Here is a 17550-nt window from a genome sequence, read left to right on the forward strand (position 1 = left end):
TCCCGTATATAAAGTCATGGAACTTGTGACAGGCAAATACTAATGCCAAAAGTTATTTTTCAATCTGTGCATATTGTGATTTAGTCTCAGTCAGTGCTCTGAGGGAGAAGGCTATAGGCCTATCAATTGGGAGGCAAACAGCCCCCAGTCCACGTTCTGAGGCATCTGCAGAGATCCTCACTGGTAAATGCACATTAAAGTACTAAAGTACTGGAGGGCTTGTTAACATGTGTTTAATTTTGTAACTGCAGCCTGCTGTGGCTCCTGCTTGCACCATTCTGTATCTTGTGTAGGAGCTGTATTAGTGGTGCAGTTGTCTCACTGTAGTTGAGAAGAAATTTCAACAGGTAATTTGTCATTCCCAGGAATCGCTGAAGACTGAGTTTGTCCTCAGGGAATGGCATTTCAGCAAGCACTTTGTCTTTCATGGCAAAGGGTATGCGTCGAGGTGCACAGACTGTGGGTACAATTGACTCATTTATCAATGGTATCACAGTCGAACAGATCTTTGAATTCCTTGAGTTCTGGAGCATCTGGCTGTACCATATGGACTTTGGCTCCCAGGTGTATTAAGCGCTTTTAGGCAGTCCTAGTAGTGGTCTGACATCAAGATCAACGATGTGAAACTGTAATGGCACACACCTGAGCTCTAGTGTGGACATGCCCATAGTTTTAATGATTTGACCTCCATATGCCACAAGGTTTAGTGGCTATGGGTTTGTTCTGTGCAAGAGAGTCTTTGACATGACATTGCACTTGGCACCAGTGTCAATTTTTATTTTCAGTATGTTTTTGTTGTGTTTGACGCAGAGGCTAGTAAAGGTTTCCTTTCCCTCAGTGTTTCATGTGGCGTGCTAGTTACCTTGTGTATTTGGATTTGCAGCATTTTGCGATGTGGTTCCATTTATAACACAGCGTTTATTAAATGCCGGGCATTTTTGCCGCTCAGGTGGTTGGTGCCCGCCACAGATTTGACATAATGCATTGTAGTGATGTGCGGTGTATGCTGCATACTTTTGCCTCCTTCCTTAATTCCCTTGTACTCCTCTAAGACTGTTCATTACGCATGCATATATGAATGGCACTTTTTAAAGTCAAATTATTTTCTCTTACCAACTGTGTGCGTACGGTATCATTATGAATACCACAAACAATTCTGAATCTAGTTAATTGGTGATGGTGCCAAAATCAAATTTTTTTGCTAGAAGCTTTAATGTTGACATATATGATTGAACATTTTCATCACGCTTATGGTTTGTGGTTAAATATATGTCTGTCCATTCTTACATTCCCTAAGAGTACAGATAACTCCTCAACTTTTTTGGAAGTGCTTCATGGTTCCCCTTCCTCATAGACAAATTTGTAAAGTATATGCTTGTACCTTTTTTGACTTCTCATATAGCACCGCTATGCAGTATACATTCCATTCCTTCCAGAATTAGAGCCAGTTGTCAGTGATGTTTCCATCAAATTTGAGAAGGTTAATGCGACAGACAGCTTGAGCCATGTCTGTCAACTTCTGACACCATGTAGTTGTGGGTGTAGAAAGACTGGAGTGACAACTCTCAGGAGTGAAACATACCTATTTACATAACAAGAATGCAGAACAGAGAACAGGAACTTCCCAGCATGCCTAGCCAACGACCTTACTTCCTCCTAGGCTCTGGCAGGTCATACATGTACAGTTGTCAACTCTGTGTGTTTGAAATAATCCCTTCTACTAGCAGAGAGGGGAACATCCTTGAACCGTTAGGGACTTCAAAGTATCCAGCAGATTGAAGGGAAAGTATCAGAGAGAAGTAGAATTATGTGTTCTATTAATTTTCTACACTCCATCCAACACTGAATTCTCAGTGGAGTTATCCTTTAATCTCACTACATACATAATAACAGGTTAACAGGAAACTGTACATCCATGAGGCTATGAAGTGTTTTGAAGTGTCATTATCAAATGTTAATGGAAAGCCTGATGGGGATAGTTTGGATTATAGATGAACTTACGATCACAAATTTTGCATCTAATATTCTAAACAATGTTACTTGAATGTAATTTTTTAAAAACAAATGTGTTAATATGATTTTTATTTTATTTTATTTCTTTTCACTTTGACCAGGATATAAAGCATCAATCCAAGCCATCCCCAGCACAGTGATTAAAAATGGTGGAAATGTAACAATCCAGTGTTCAAGTGACTATGGAGTAGAAATATTTCGTCTATATAGAAGAAAAAATGGTGAAAAATATGAGGATGGGAAAGGTGATGGAGAAGTGGGAAACTTTACTTTAACAAATGTGAATGATGCAGATGGTGCCGATTACAGCTGTGAAATCTATGTACAGCAAGTTAAATGGTCTGAGAGGTCAAGTTATCTACAATTAAAGATATTAAGTGAGTGACTATTTTTTAACAATTGTCCTAGTCAGTAGCCAATGTTTTGGCTAATCAGAGAAATTCAGCTTGATGGATGTTTTTAGATATGTGTGAGCAATGTACAGTTCTTTATTTTGAATTTGTAAAACTTTTTAAATTAACATTATTGGCTATTGTGAGAAAGTACAGCAAAGGTATGCTGAATCATTTAACTGTTTATTAGCAGTTGTCAGGATGGTAAACAGTTCCAATGCTGGTTCAGCAATCATAACCAGTAACAGTACACAAAAGTCCCGCCCACCTAAATCTGGCTAGAAATTACTTCCCTGTCTGCAAGCCGGCCACTTACTGGCATCGGTGGTCCCACCCACACATACAGACAGTGTCTTTATCCTTCACCCCAAGCACTACAAACAAATCACAGCACACCAATCACACCCATGTGGAACACCTGTGTGTGTGTCCTAAAAAAGAATCACAGGGAACCTGCAGACTGGCTGTGTTTTCATCAGATCCCTTATTGGGCAACTGTGGCAAAGAGGCATATTTTCCACATACCCCTTCCCTTAGCGTCACCAACCTTGGTGACGCTAACAATGCGGAGAGCGCATCCCGGCGGGAAAGGGCATCTGCTTTTGTGTGCAGACTCCCTGGCCTATGCTCCACTGTGAAGTGGTAGGGCTGCAGCGCCAGGAACCACCTAGTTACCTGGGCATTCACCTCTTTTTTCCTGTGCATCCACTTCAGCTGAAGTGGTGCGTGGTCAGTGACCAAGATGAATTCCCTACCCAGGAGGTAGTACCTGAGAGCTTTGGTGGCCCATTTGATAGCTAGGCACTCCTGCTCCACCGTGGAGTATTTCTTCTCCTTTGGCAGTCACTGCCCCATCAAATCTATGCAACCAATCCTACTCCAGAGGCATCCATTTGGAGATACAATCTCCTGCTGAAATCCGGCGCTTGAAGTATTGGTGCTGAACACAGAGCCACCCGAAGATCCCGCCAGGCCGCCTCCGCTGCTTCCGACCAGACCAACTTGTCTGGACAAGCTTTTTTAGGAGTTCTGTCAGAGTAGCAGCCCCAGTGGCAAAATTAGCCATAAACCGGCGATAGTAGCCCACTAGGCCTAGAAAGGTTCTCAGCTGGGTCTTCTTTATTTTATCAACTTGGGGTTTGACCTGACCCTGTCCCACAACATACCCCAAGTATTTGGCTTCATGCATGGCCAATGCTCATTTCTCTTGATTGGCGGTTAGACCCACCTCCCTAATCGAGGATAGTACTGCCTCCACTTTGGGTAGATGTGTCTCCCAGTCCTGGGAGTGGATGACTATACCATCTAGGTATACAGCTGTGTACGCCTGGTGTGGTTTTAAGAGATGATTCATGGCTCTTTGGAAGGTGGCGGGAGCCCCATGTAACCCGAAAAAGCAGAACTTTATAGTGGAACAATCCATCCGGGATTGAAAAAGCTGTCTTAGCCTGTGCAGATGGTGTTAGGGGAATTTGCCAGTAGCCTTTGGTTAGATCTAATGTCGTGAGGTACCGACTATTGGCTAAGGTTTCCACTAATTCATCAATGCAGGGCATCGGATATGTGTCAAAATGGGAGACTTCTTTCAGCTTCCTAAAGTCGCGGCAAAAACGAATTCTCCCGTGTGGCTTGGCCGCTAACACAATGGGCCTATTCCAGTTGCTATTAGATTTCTCAATGACATCAAGGTCCAACATTTTCCTAATCTACTGTTTCACAGCTACACATCTAGCTTCAGGAATGCGGTATGGTCTTACTCTCACCACCACCCTTGGAGGTGTAACTATGTCGTGTTCTATGAGCTTGGTACGGCCTGGCACCTCAGAAAACACGTCAAGGTTCCTCTGAACCATTTCCTCAGTCTGTCATCTCTGCCCTGGGGACAGATCGTCCCTCATGGGAACTTTGTTTTCCTGCACATCTGCGTTTACCAATGCGGCTTGTGGCTCCTCCCTATCATGCCAAGGTTTCAGCAAGTTGACATGATATGTCTGAATAGGTTTTCTCCTGCCTTCCTGCTGACTTTATAATTAACAGCCCCCACAGCCTCAATCACCTCATATGTCCCCTGCCAATGGGTGAATAGGTTACTCTCCTGTGTGGGTACCAGCACCAGAATTTTGTCACCTGGTTGGAAAGCCCTAACTACAGCTGACTTATCGTAGTTTCTTTTTTGTCTCGCCTGTGCCTCATGCATATGTTGTTCCACCAAAGGGGTGATCTTCCCCAACCTGTCATATAACTGAGACTCCAAACTGGATCACATTGGGTTCTTTTGGAATCTGTTGTTCCCAGCTCTCCTTGAGAACATCCAGAATGCCCCTTGGCTGCCTGCCATACAACAATTTGAAGGGATTGAACCCAGTAGATGCTTGAGGCACCTCCCTCACTGCGAACATTAAATAGGGTAATAACACATCCCAGTCCTGTTTTTCCTTGACCACTGCCTTCCTCGCCATATGTTTGTCCTATTAAAATGTTCCACTAACCCGTCAGTCTGCAGGTAATATACTGATGTGTGTATAGTTTCTACTCTTAACAATCGGCATAGCTCTTTCATTAGACGGGATATAAAGGGAGTACCCTGATCAGTCAAGATTTCTTTGGGGATACCCAACCTGGTACATTACAGAAGGAGTTCTTTTGCTATTGTACTGGACTTTATATTGCGCAAATATATAGCCTCGGTATACCTGGTGGCATAGTCCACTATGACCAATATATACTGATGGCCGCGGGCCGACTTCTCTAATGGGCTTTTCAAATCGATACCAATACGCTCAAATGGGTCTGCACCACAGAAGTAGGAACTAGCGGGGCTGGTTTCGGACATGTTCTCTGACATACTGGACACGTCCGGCAAAACCTTTTTTTACCTCGTACACTCCTGGCCAATAGAACCTGAGCAATATCTGCTCCCGTTTTTTATCTTCCCCTAAGTACCCCCCACACAGATGTCTATGTGCAACTTTGAGAACAAGTGATGTATGGATTTGCGGCACTAACAATTGCTCTACAGTTCTACCCTGTGTATTAGCAACTCTATACAACAGATCATTCTTTACTATATATTAGGCATTACCTTCTGCAGGCTTGTTAGCCCTCTCTACCCCATTAATCTCAACCACATTCTTATAGACATTAGCTAAGGCAACATTTCCAATTTGGTCTCGGCCAAAGTCTCTTAGTGGAAACAAGTTAGACGATCCTGCCCAGTCTTAGTCCTCATTGGGAGGTGTAGTCCCTTCACCCGAGGTCTCGCCAACAAACAATGCCAGGGTCTGGTTCTGCGTTGGTACTTGTGCAGCTCACCTTTGTTTATGCTCCCACCTCTTAGGAGGTGTATTTTCCTGAATTGTCTGGTTCAGGTTTCGTAGTAGATCCTGGTGCTTTCCATTTTCTGTTCCCTCAAGCTCCTCAATCAAGGCTGGACTTTCGGCCGATGCTTCAATTTCCGACGTGTTCGGCTGGATTCACTCCTGGAGGATCTGCTTGAACAGTGGAAAGTCTCTGCCCAGTATTAAAGGGTATGTTTTGGGGCAACGACCACTACCACTGTTACTGTCTGTCCATTCACAGTAATAGGCAAGAGAGTCCTGTCATATTCCTCGGCGATCCCATGGACACTGTCACGGGCACTAGGAGTCTTTACCCAGGGATCACCAGGTGATAGGCTTACCAGAGCAGTATAGGTGGTAATATGGTACTCTGGTAGCAGGGTGATCACGGAACAGGAAATAGCAGATGATGAGATGCTCAGGAAAGTCTATGACTAGCAGCACTGGCAATATGGAGGTAGTAATACACGAGGAACTGTATGGACAAAGGACACGTGAAGGTAGTCAGTGGTCTGCGGTAGCAAGTTGTACCACTGCTATAGTGAGGAGGAATGTCCAACAGAAACGAGGAGGTGATGAGAGTCAGCGGTCTGCGGATAGCAAGTTGTACCGCTGTCTGAGTGAAGGAATGGAATCCAAGTGGAGGTATCCGGGGAGTCAGTGGTCTGCGTTAGCAAGTTGTACCACTGCTATGTGAGAGGATACTGGAACAGGTGAAACTGTAAACAGGAGTCAGTGGTCTGCCACTAGCAAGTTGTACTACTGAATATATATGTGAGGAGGTGCACGGGGAGAGACTGCAACACAATATATACACGGGCACCTTGACTTTGATCCACAGTAATATGCACAATATAAATGTATAAATGACTGAACAACACTGCCAATATAGAAAGTCTCTTGAAGTAATCCGGCATAAGATAACACAGTCAATGATGGCAGTAGAGTCAGCAGATAGTACACTCCAGAGGAGAACCAACACAGTCAATGATGGCAATAGACTCAGCGGATAGTACACTCCAGAGGAGAACCAACACAGTCCAGCAAGGTATGCAATACACAGCACAGTCAATGGGAAGTATGCATACCGTGGTTCAGGAGAAGGCAGTCAGACAGGAGTGCAGAGATACCTGAAGGGCAGGAGGCCAGCAGGATACAAGTCCCTGGATGGGTGAAGCAGGGGTCTAGCAGGTGCAGCGCACAGGTAGGTAGACCAGCAGGGAACACAGGAAGGCGTGGAGAGCGGATCAGCAGTAGATGGATGAGTAGCGCTGAGAAGTAACAGCAGCGGGTCTCTGCGGGAACACGGAGGTAACCAATAGCAACCAGCAGGTGCAGTAACGATGGGACACCGGAGCAGAGTTGAACTGGAACAGATGATCACGGAGAGTAGCGGGTAGCAATAGTGGCAGCAGACTCAAGGAAACACGGTAGAGTAGACAAGGACTGAAGACTGAAGCGCACAGAGGCAGCGGATAGGAATCAGCTAAACAGTCACGATGAAACACAGACGGGTTGCAGGTTGAAGACTGTAGTGCACGGAGGCAGCGGATAGGAATCAGCTAAACAGTCACGATGATGAAACACAGACGAGTTGCAGGTTGAAGCCTGTAGTGCACGGAGGCAGCGGATAGGAATCAGCTGGCAGTCACAATCATGAACAGGTGAGTGGATGTGGTTGAAGCCTGTAATGCACGGAGGCAGCGGATAGGCATCAGCTAACAGTCCCAATGATACATGGTAGAGTTGAAGTGATTAGAAGACTGTAGTGCACGGAGGCAGCGGATAGGAATCAGCTCACAGTCACGATGATACCGTAGATGGTAGAAGTGGTATGGGAACCACAGTAGCAGAAGTGGTTTGGAAACCACAGAGGTAGAAGTGGTTTGGAAACCACAGGAATCAGCAGGGCTGAATAAACAAGGAAACACAGGAACACCTTCAGAGACTCATGGGGAATGAGACTCCAAGATCAGGCAATGTGGTGATGACCACAGGTGCTTAATATAGGGAGGTTGCCTGATCTGCCAATTAAGTTAAAGGAACATACACTGGAGGTATAGAAAGGGCTGCGCATGCGCAGTCCCTCAGGATGGAGGACGGCCACGGTTCCTAAATGTCCGGGAAGAAGCACTCACAGTCCGGTGAGTGACAGTACCCCCCCTTTTAAAGGTGGGCACAGAACGCCTGGAACCGGGCTTGTCCGGATTTTTGGAATAAAACTTCTTCAGAAGGGCAGGAGCATTAAGATCTTCAGCTTTGATCCATGAACGCTCTTCAGGACCAAAGCCCTTCCAATGAACGAGGAAACGGAGGACTCCTCGCGAAATTTTTGCATCCAATACCTCAGTAATCTCGAAATCCTCCTCCTGATGAACTTGAACTGGCTGCGGTGCTGAGGGAGGAGTCGAGAAACGGTTGATGATGAGAGGTTTGAGCAAGGACACATGGAAGGCATTGGAAATCCGAAGATTCTTAGGAAGAAGAAGTTTAACACATACTGGATTGATAACTTGAATGATCCTATATGGACCAATAAAACGAGGGGCGAATTTCATAGATGGAACCTTCAAACGAATATTTTTGGTAGATAACCAGACACGATCTCCAATTTTTAGTGGTGGAATAGCCCGCCTCTTCTTATCTGCGAAAGACTTATATTTGTTAGATGTCTTCTTTAAACAGGTTTTGACCTGAGACCAGATATTTTTGAAGGTCTGACAAGCAGTCTCCACAGCAGGAACTTGGGTGGGCGGGAGGGCAGGAAATTCCGGAAAAGACGGATGGTGACCGTAGACCACAAAGAATGGAGTTTTGGATGATGACTCATGGTACATGTTGTTATGGGCGAATTCAGCCCAAGGGAGCAATTCTACCCAGTTGTCTTGGTTGGCTGAAGAGAACATCCTAATAAAAGTCTCAAGATCTTGATTGACTCGTTCCGTTTGTCCGTTAGATTGCGGATGGTAAGACGATGAGAGTGCTAATCGTATGCCCAAGGTTTTACAAAGGGCCCGCCAGAATCTGGAAACGAATTGTACTCCTCTATCTGACACAATCTCAGACGGACATCCATGGATGCGGAAGATTTCTTTAATGAAATGTTCAGCCAGAGTAGACGAGGAAGGTAAACCGGACAGAGGGACGAAATGAGCCATCTTCGAAAATCTGTCTACCACTACCCAAATAGTATTGTGATTCTTACTTGGTGGCAAATCAGTAACGAAATCCATACTAATATGGGTCCAAGGCTTGGACGGAATGGGTAGTGGTCGCAGCAACCCTGCTGGAGTTCTGCGGGAGGATTTGAACTGAGAACATAAATCACAGGAAGCAATAAACTCTTTGACGTCTCTCCTCATTGAAGGCCACCAGTAACTACGAGAGAGAATCTCAAAGGTCTTATGTTCACCGGCGTGTCCAGAAAAACGAGAGGCATGGAACCACGAAAGGATTTTCCTCCTCAGAGTAGGAGGCACGAGGGTCTTCCCAAATGGTAGCATTTTGGTGGATGAAGCAGCCAGAGAAATACATTTGGGGTCTAGAATAGCATGGTTGGGAACCTCTTCTACATCAGAGGACGTCACAAAAGCTCGAGATAGAGCGTCAGCTTTCTTGTTCTTAGCAGCTGGTTTGAAGGTTATAATTAATTCAAAACGGGAAAAGAAAAGGGACCATCTTGCTTGACGAGGGTTCAAGCATTGAGCAGATTGCAAATATGACAAGTTCTTATGATCCGTGAAGATCGTCACCGGATGGCGAGCTCCTTCCAACAAGTATCTCCATTCCTCTAATGCAGCTTTGATGGCCAGCAACTCCTTGTCCCCGATAGTATAGTTTTTCTCTGCGGGCAGAAGACCCCGAGAGTAGAAGGCACAAGGATGTAATTTTTGTTGCTCCGAGCGTTGGGAGAGAATAGCTCCTAAGCCCACATTAGAGGCATCTACTTCTAGGAAGAAGGGGAGTGTCACATCAGGTTGTCGCAGAATGGGAGCAGACGAGAAGGACTCTTTGAGGATTTGAAAGGCTTGGAGAGCCTCAGATGACCATTGCTTAGTATTAGCCCCTTTCCGAGTTAAGGCCACAATGGGAGATGCAATGGATGAGAAGTCTTGAATGAAGCGTCTATAGTAATTGGCAAAACCTAAAAAACGCTGGATGGCACGAAGAGTAGTTGGCTGAGGCCAATGTAGTACAGCATTTACTTTGTCTGGATCCATCTTCAGGCCAACTCCGGAAACTATATACCCCAAGAATGGAATCTGGGGTAACTCGAATGAACATTTTTCCAATTTACAGAACAACGAGTTTTTCCGTAGTCTGGAGAGGACCTCTGCCACATGTTGGTGATGAGAAGGCAGGTCCTGTGAGAAGATCAATATGTCGTCCAGGTAGACAACGACACATACATATAATAAGTCCCGAAAGATCTCATTGATGAAACCCTGGAAAACCGCGGGGGCATTACACAGCCCGAAGGGCATTACTAAATATTCGTAATGCCCATCTCTGGTGTTAAACGCGGTCTTCCATTCGTCACCGGCACGGATTCTAATTAAATTGTAGGCACCACGAAGATCCAACTTAGTAAATATCCGAGCTCCCTTGATGCGATCAAATAGCTCAGTGATCAGCGGAATGGGATACCGATTCTTGATAGTAATGGCGTTGAGTCCACGAAAATCTATACAAGGGCGTAATGATCCATCCTTCTTTTTGACGAAGAAGAACCCAGCTCCAGCGGGAGAGGTGGAAGGTCGAATGAACCCACGCTGGAGATTCTCCTGTATGTACTCAGATGTGGCTTGAGTTTCAGGTAACGAGAGAGGATAGACCCGACCCCTGGGAGGAGTCTTGCCAGGTAGAAGGTCGATCGGACAATCCCAAGAACGATGAGGAGGAAGACGTTCAGACTGAGCTTTATCAAACACATCGGCAAATGAAGCATACTGAGGAGGGAGTCCCGGGGAGGAAGATGAGATGGAAGATTGCTGTACTTTAAGAGGAATAACTTGAGAGAGACAACGATGGTGACATTCAGGCCCCCAAGACGTAACTTGAGGGGTGCGCCAGTCAATCTGGGGAGAGTGACATTGAAGCCATGGAAGGCCTAAGACAATCGGACTTGTCGTAACAGGAAGAATTAAAAACGAAATTTCTTCATGGTGTAGTACACCAATCTGAAGGGTTACTGGAGACGTACTCTGGGTGATGAGACCATTGATGAGACGTGATCCATCTATAGCCGTCACAGTAATGGGTGTTTTTAAAGTGATCACTGGTAGGGACCATTGATTCACTAGTGATTTAGAAATGAAATTTCCTGCTGCTCCGGAATCAATCAATGCCTGTGACTCAAAGGATTTGGTAGCAAAGGAAATCGTAACATCGAAAGCGCAGACTTTAGATTTCATAGACAATGGAGAGGACTCCAGGGACCCTAACTTCACCTCTCCAGAACTAGTTAGGGCCTGGCATTTCCCGATTTCTTAGGGCAAGAACTGAGCATATGTGTGGAATCAGCACAATAGATACAGAGTCTATTCTTTACTCTTCGTTTCCTCTCTTCTAAAGATAATTTGGAACGTCCTATCTCCATGGGAATCACAGAAGGTGAAACTGGACGAAATTGAGGGTTTAAACGAAGAGGTGCTTTAGCAGAAGTTGTTTTCTCAGATTCTCTTTCACGAAATCTCATGTCTACACGATGGCAAAGAGAGATCAAATCTTCTAGTGACGAAGGAAGCTCTTGGGTAGTCAGTGCATCTTTAATTTTATCGGAGAGCCCCTGCCAGAAGGCGGCAACTAATGCTTCAGTGTTCCACTGAAGTTCAGAGGCTAAGATCCTAAATTGAATGACATACTGTCCTACTGTATGGGAGCCTTGTCGCAAACGAAGAATGCTGGAAGCAGCGGAGGTCACACGACCTGGTTCATCGAACACACTTCGGAACGTGGAAATGAATTTGGCACTATCTTGTAGAATTGGATCGTTTCTTTCCCACAGAGGGGAGGCCCAAGCCAGGGCTTGTCCAGAAAACAATGAGATAAGATAGGCCACTCTGGAACGATGGGTAGAAAAATTTTGAGGTTGGAGTTCAAAATGGACTGAACATTGGTTAAGGAAACCTCTACAAGTTTTGGGGTCCCCGTCATATTTTGACGGAGTAGGCAGGTGAAGCGTAGGAGCTGTAGACACCTGGGATGGCACTGGGGAAACGGAGGAAAGCACAGGAGCTTCAATACTAGCTGTAACAGTCTGTCCAGATGTTCCTTGGGAGGTTAACGATTGGTAACATTGAAGTAACAGCTGTTGGCGAGCATCCTGTTGCTCCACACGGCTGACCAGATGCTGCAGCATCTCTTTAGCAGTAGGTTCCGTATCTGGGTCTGTCATGGCCTGATCTTACTGTCACGGGCACTAGGAGTCTTTACCCAGGGATCACCAGGTGATAGGCTTACCAGAGCAGTATAGGTGGTAATATGGTACTCTGGTAGCAGGGTGATCACGGAACAGGAAATAGCAGATGATGAGATGCTCAGGAAAGTCTATGACTAGCAGCACTGGCAATATGGAGGTAGTAATACACGAGGAACTGTATGGACAAAGGACACGTGAAGGTAGTCAGTGGTCTGCGGTAGCAAGTTGTACCACTGCTATAGTGAGGAGGAATGTCCAACAGAAACGAGGAGGTGATGAGAGTCAGCGGTCTGCGGATAGCAAGTTGTACCGCTGTCTGAGTGAAGGAATGGAATCCAAGTGGAGGTATCCGGGGAGTCAGTGGTCTGCGTTAGCAAGTTGTACCACTGCTATGTGAGAGGATACTGGAACAGGTGAAACTGTAAACAGGAGTCAGTGGTCTGCCACTAGCAAGTTGTACTACTGAATATATATGTGAGGAGGTGCACGGGGAGAGACTGCAACACAATATATACACGGGCACCTTGACTTTGATCCACAGTAATATGCACAATATAAATGTATAAATGACTGAACAACACTGCCAATATAGAAAGTCTCTTGAAGTAATCCGGCATAAGATAACACAGTCAATGATGGCAGTAGAGTCAGCAGATAGTACACTCCAGAGGAGAACCAACACAGTCAATGATGGCAATAGACTCAGCGGATAGTACACTCCAGAGGAGAACCAACACAGTCCAGCAAGGTATGCAATACACAGCACAGTCAATGGGAAGTATGCATACCGTGGTTCAGGAGAAGGCAGTCAGACAGGAGTGCAGAGATACCTGAAGGGCAGGAGGCCAGCAGGATACAAGTCCCTGGATGGGTGAAGCAGGGGTCTAGCAGGTGCAGCGCACAGGTAGGTAGACCAGCAGGGAACACAGGAAGGCGTGGAGAGCGGATCAGCAGTAGATGGATGAGTAGCGCTGAGAAGTAACAGCAGCGGGTCTCTGCGGGAACACGGAGGTAACCAATAGCAACCAGCAGGTGCAGTAACGATGGGACACCGGAGCAGAGTTGAACTGGAACAGATGATCACGGAGAGTAGCGGGTAGCAATAGTGGCAGCAGACTCAAGGAAACACGGTAGAGTAGACAAGGACTGAAGACTGAAGCGCACAGAGGCAGCGGATAGGAATCAGCTAAACAGTCACGATGAAACACAGACGGGTTGCAGGTTGAAGACTGTAGTGCACGGAGGCAGCGGATAGGAATCAGCTAAACAGTCACGATGATGAAACACAGACGAGTTGCAGGTTGAAGCCTGTAGTGCACGGAGGCAGCGGATAGGAATCAGCTGGCAGTCACAATCATGAACAGGTGAGTGGATGTGGTTGAAGCCTGTAATGCACGGAGGCAGCGGATAGGCATCAGCTAACAGTCCCAATGATACATGGTAGAGTTGAAGTGATTAGAAGACTGTAGTGCACGGAGGCAGCGGATAGGAATCAGCTCACAGTCACGATGATACCGTAGATGGTAGAAGTGGTATGGGAACCACAGTAGCAGAAGTGGTTTGGAAACCACAGAGGTAGAAGTGGTTTGGAAACCACAGGAATCAGCAGGGCTGAATAAACAAGGAAACACAGGAACACCTTCAGAGACTCATGGGGAATGAGACTCCAAGATCAGGCAATGTGGTGATGACCACAGGTGCTTAATATAGGGAGGTTGCCTGATCTGCCAATTAAGTTAAAGGAACATACACTGGAGGTATAGAAAGGGCTGCGCATGCGCAGTCCCTCAGGATGGAGGACGGCCACGGTTCCTAAATGTCCGGGAAGAAGCACTCACAGTCCGGTGAGTGACAGACACAGAGTACCTTCACTTTGGGCAAATTATGCGTCAGTTGCTCTGGCAATATGGAGCTGGAAACCAAGAACAGTTCACTACCCGAATCTCACAAGGAACAAGCAGGACTTCCCAGTAACCGGACTTATTGTACAGCAGCTCGGATAGCTTTGTTGTGTGTGCGCTAGTGAACAATCCATAGGCTCTACTAACGTTGGCCACTTAGCCCTCAAATGTCCAGGCTCTTTGCACTTGAAGCAGATTGGACTTAATGAAGGTTTATCTGCCTTTTTATCAAGCAATCTCTCTTCACCAACAACCGGTCCACTGTTCCATATGCCAGATTTTGACCGAGGCACAAACTTTGGAGCGGGCAAGGGAGGTTTGGGGATATGTTGCAAGGCGCTGTATCTCTCCACTACAGCAGCCAATTCCTCATATGACTGAGGATCTGTCTGCAGTGCCCACCTTTGGAGTACTCGGTCCATACCCCGGATACAATGGTCAATGACCAGAATTTCGATCATTCTGCCCGCAGTGTTCTTTTCTGGCTGTAACCACTACTTTAGTGTTCTACCAAGTTCAGCAAGCTGAGCCCGAACCGTTAAATCTTTGGAGAGCCTCTAGTCATGATATCGCTGGGCCTCCCCTGCTCTGGTGACTCCAATCCTCGCTAAGATGGCGGTTTTTAGCCGCTGATAATCGCCAGCCTGGTCCTCATCTAGGTCTATATAGGTTCACTGTGCTTCTCCTGAAAGATAGGGAGCCAGGTATTCGGACCAAGACCCAGGTGGCCACTTGGCTCGGGTAGCAGTACACTCAAAGGCTATTAGATATGCCTCCATGTCATCCTCAGAAGTTAATTTCTGTAGCGTGGCGATAGCTGGAGTCTCTCTATCCCGTCTTCCCTAAGCGATCTCCTCACGGAAAAGTCAGGTATTTTCCCCCTGCACTGCTGCAACATTCACTAGGGTTCTTAAAATGTTTTCCATTCCCACAGGAGTTTGTTCTGGGAAATGAAACCTAGCTTCTCTCAGGATTCAGGTAAACAATAAAAGTTTCTGGACCACACCCAATTCACAACTGAGTGACCCACAAGGTGTGGTTCTACAATTACCAGACAAATAAATTGTTTTTTGTTTGTTTTTAACCCCCCTTTTTTGGGGGGATCACTCACAGTTTGAACCTTTAAAAAGTGTGGCACTACAATGACCAGCAGTGTTTAACTTTTGCTTTCTTTTGCAACCAAACCAGCTGCTAATCAGTTCCCAGTATAAAGGTTTGTCTCTTCACAGCAATACATTAAAAACAAAGCATTACAACAGTTTGATGTATTATAGTGGTTTTTAACAGACTCCACTCACCACCCTTTCGTCTGGAGGCTGGGAGGACGGCTGTGTTTTAGCTGTCCTACAGATCCCACAATGACACCAAATGTGAGAAAGTACAGCATTCACAGGAATCCAACAAAGGTATGCTGAACCATTTAACTGTTTATTAGCAGTTGTCAGGATGGTAATCAGTTCCAATGCTGGTTCAGCAATCATATCCAGTAACAGTACACAAAAGTCCCCACCACCTACATCTAGCTAGACATTACTTCCCTGTCTGCAAACCGGACACTTATTGGCATCGGTGGTCTCACCCACACATACAGTCAGTGTCTTTATCTTCCACCCCAAGCACTAAAAACAAATCACAGCACACCATTCACACCCATGTGGAACACGTGTGTGTGTGTGTGTGTGTGTGTGTGCTAAAAGAGGATCGCAGGGAACATAGGGAACCTTTAACCCTGTCTGCAGCCTGCTGCTGCAGACTGGCTGTGTTTTTATTAGATCCCTTATAGGGGAACTGTAGCTAAGAGGCATATTTGCCACACTATCTAGTGTATTTATTATTTTTCCTCAGGACCCACATGGCAATTCCCATAATTGAAACACAGACAATAAATGACAATAAAAGCTCAAATTCTCTGCACAAATATTTAGTTTGTAGGATAACAAAATGCCTGTTTTATATGTATATCCGCAACCAATATTAAGTTCACAGTCTGTAAAACACATAAATCTATGCCTGACTCAAGGGATCACAACCGAAGTGCGCCTGTCAACTTAAAACTACAGACGGTACGTTGGCATAAGTCCCCTGACCTAAGAACCCACAACCAAGGCAAGATAATCCACCTAAAATCTACTCACAACCAATAAGAAACACAAATCAACCTGACTTATGGTTCCTCATCCAATGTGAATTTTTCAAACAGCTTTTAACAATAATGAAATCATAAAAACTGTTTTGGGGGTCATTTAGAATTGGACAAAAGGCCCATTATAAGTGTAAACTGCACCTTTTGATACTGGGTGGCCCTCTTTCCATACATGAACCAATGACTGGAGTTCATAGCTGTGGCTGCTTGTGGCAGTTGTGGATAGGGGTTATGAAGGGCACGAGGTTCCCTGTAAAAACATAAAAACAGCACTAGGTTTTTCGCTGGGAAAAAGCAGCTCCGTGATGAAAGCAGTGGGGTTCCTCCAAACACCCCTGTCAGTGGGTATTGGTTTAATGCTTGTTTAAATGTCAGAAATCACTATTTTGATGAGTAAGCTGATGCTTGTTGATCTACAAGAACTAGCAGGGGACCATTGGCACCTTTAGTGTCACAGTACAACAATAACACTACAAGAAAACACCCCAAACACTAAATATTTAATTAAAATAAACACTCCCCAAAGCCATCTCTAACTAATTTATTATTCATCTAAAATAAATCCATGAAGAGGAGACTCTTCTTTCCTCAAGCTATGTAATCCATAAAATAGGCTGATACCACTCATTTAGCACAGCTATACTAGATCATGGAGGGCACACTTGTTTGGTGCAGTTTTTTACAGACCGGTGCGCTTCTGTGTAGGTATGTAAACGGTTCTTTTGTTTACAAAGATCTGCATTCTCTCACTAGTAATGGGAGTGTCTGCTATTGTGTAACCCTCTTTGGGATGCCAGATGCAGAGGTGATACACCGCAATTTGGTAGCACCTCATGTCATCATGGATATGCTGCACATTGTGCAGACTGACCTATTGCCATTGTTTGCCATCCACATAGCAATGCCATCGCTGACTTAATTGTTAGCTGTGTTACATTTTTGTGCATTTGGGTCATTCCAGATCACAGAAGTGTTGATGCAGGAATGTACTTCCTTTTTGCCATCAGCAATAACCCCAATGTGTCTCTATAAAGCCACATGGCGAAGCAAATGTTGGTGTTACTGCCAATGAGGCCAACTTTGGCTTCACGGATGATAAGCAAAAACTAATGAGACAGCTAACACTGACTTAATAATGTAAAACATATAGATAATACCCAGGCTCAACTAAATAATAGTTTCATAAATAAATTGGAATATATAATACTTTGAATGAATTGGTTGAGTCTCTGGAGATAAAGGAGAACGTTGTATGGTCTGCAACAAACTAGCCCAGCTCTCTGAAATACAGAGAGGTCTATTAGAGAATACAGCATGTAACAAATTGGTTTAAATATTACAA

General features: G+C 45.3%; 1 protein-coding gene across 1 annotated transcript in view; it reads left to right on the forward strand.

Annotated features, from left to right (window-relative positions):
* The window catches only part of LOC142107973 (uncharacterized), a 67254-nt gene that overhangs the window by 9847 nt on the left and 39857 nt on the right, over positions 1-17550 (forward strand). Inside the window, exon 3 of the mRNA XM_075191650.1 lies at positions 2115-2390. Within this exon, the coding sequence (XP_075047751.1) occupies positions 2115-2390 (276 nt within the window). The remainder of the gene's footprint in view (positions 1-2114; positions 2391-17550) is intronic.

Source organism: Mixophyes fleayi, chromosome 11, assembly GCF_038048845.1.
Source record: "Mixophyes fleayi isolate aMixFle1 chromosome 11, aMixFle1.hap1, whole genome shotgun sequence".
Lineage (NCBI taxonomy): Eukaryota > Metazoa > Chordata > Amphibia > Anura > Limnodynastidae > Mixophyes > Mixophyes fleayi.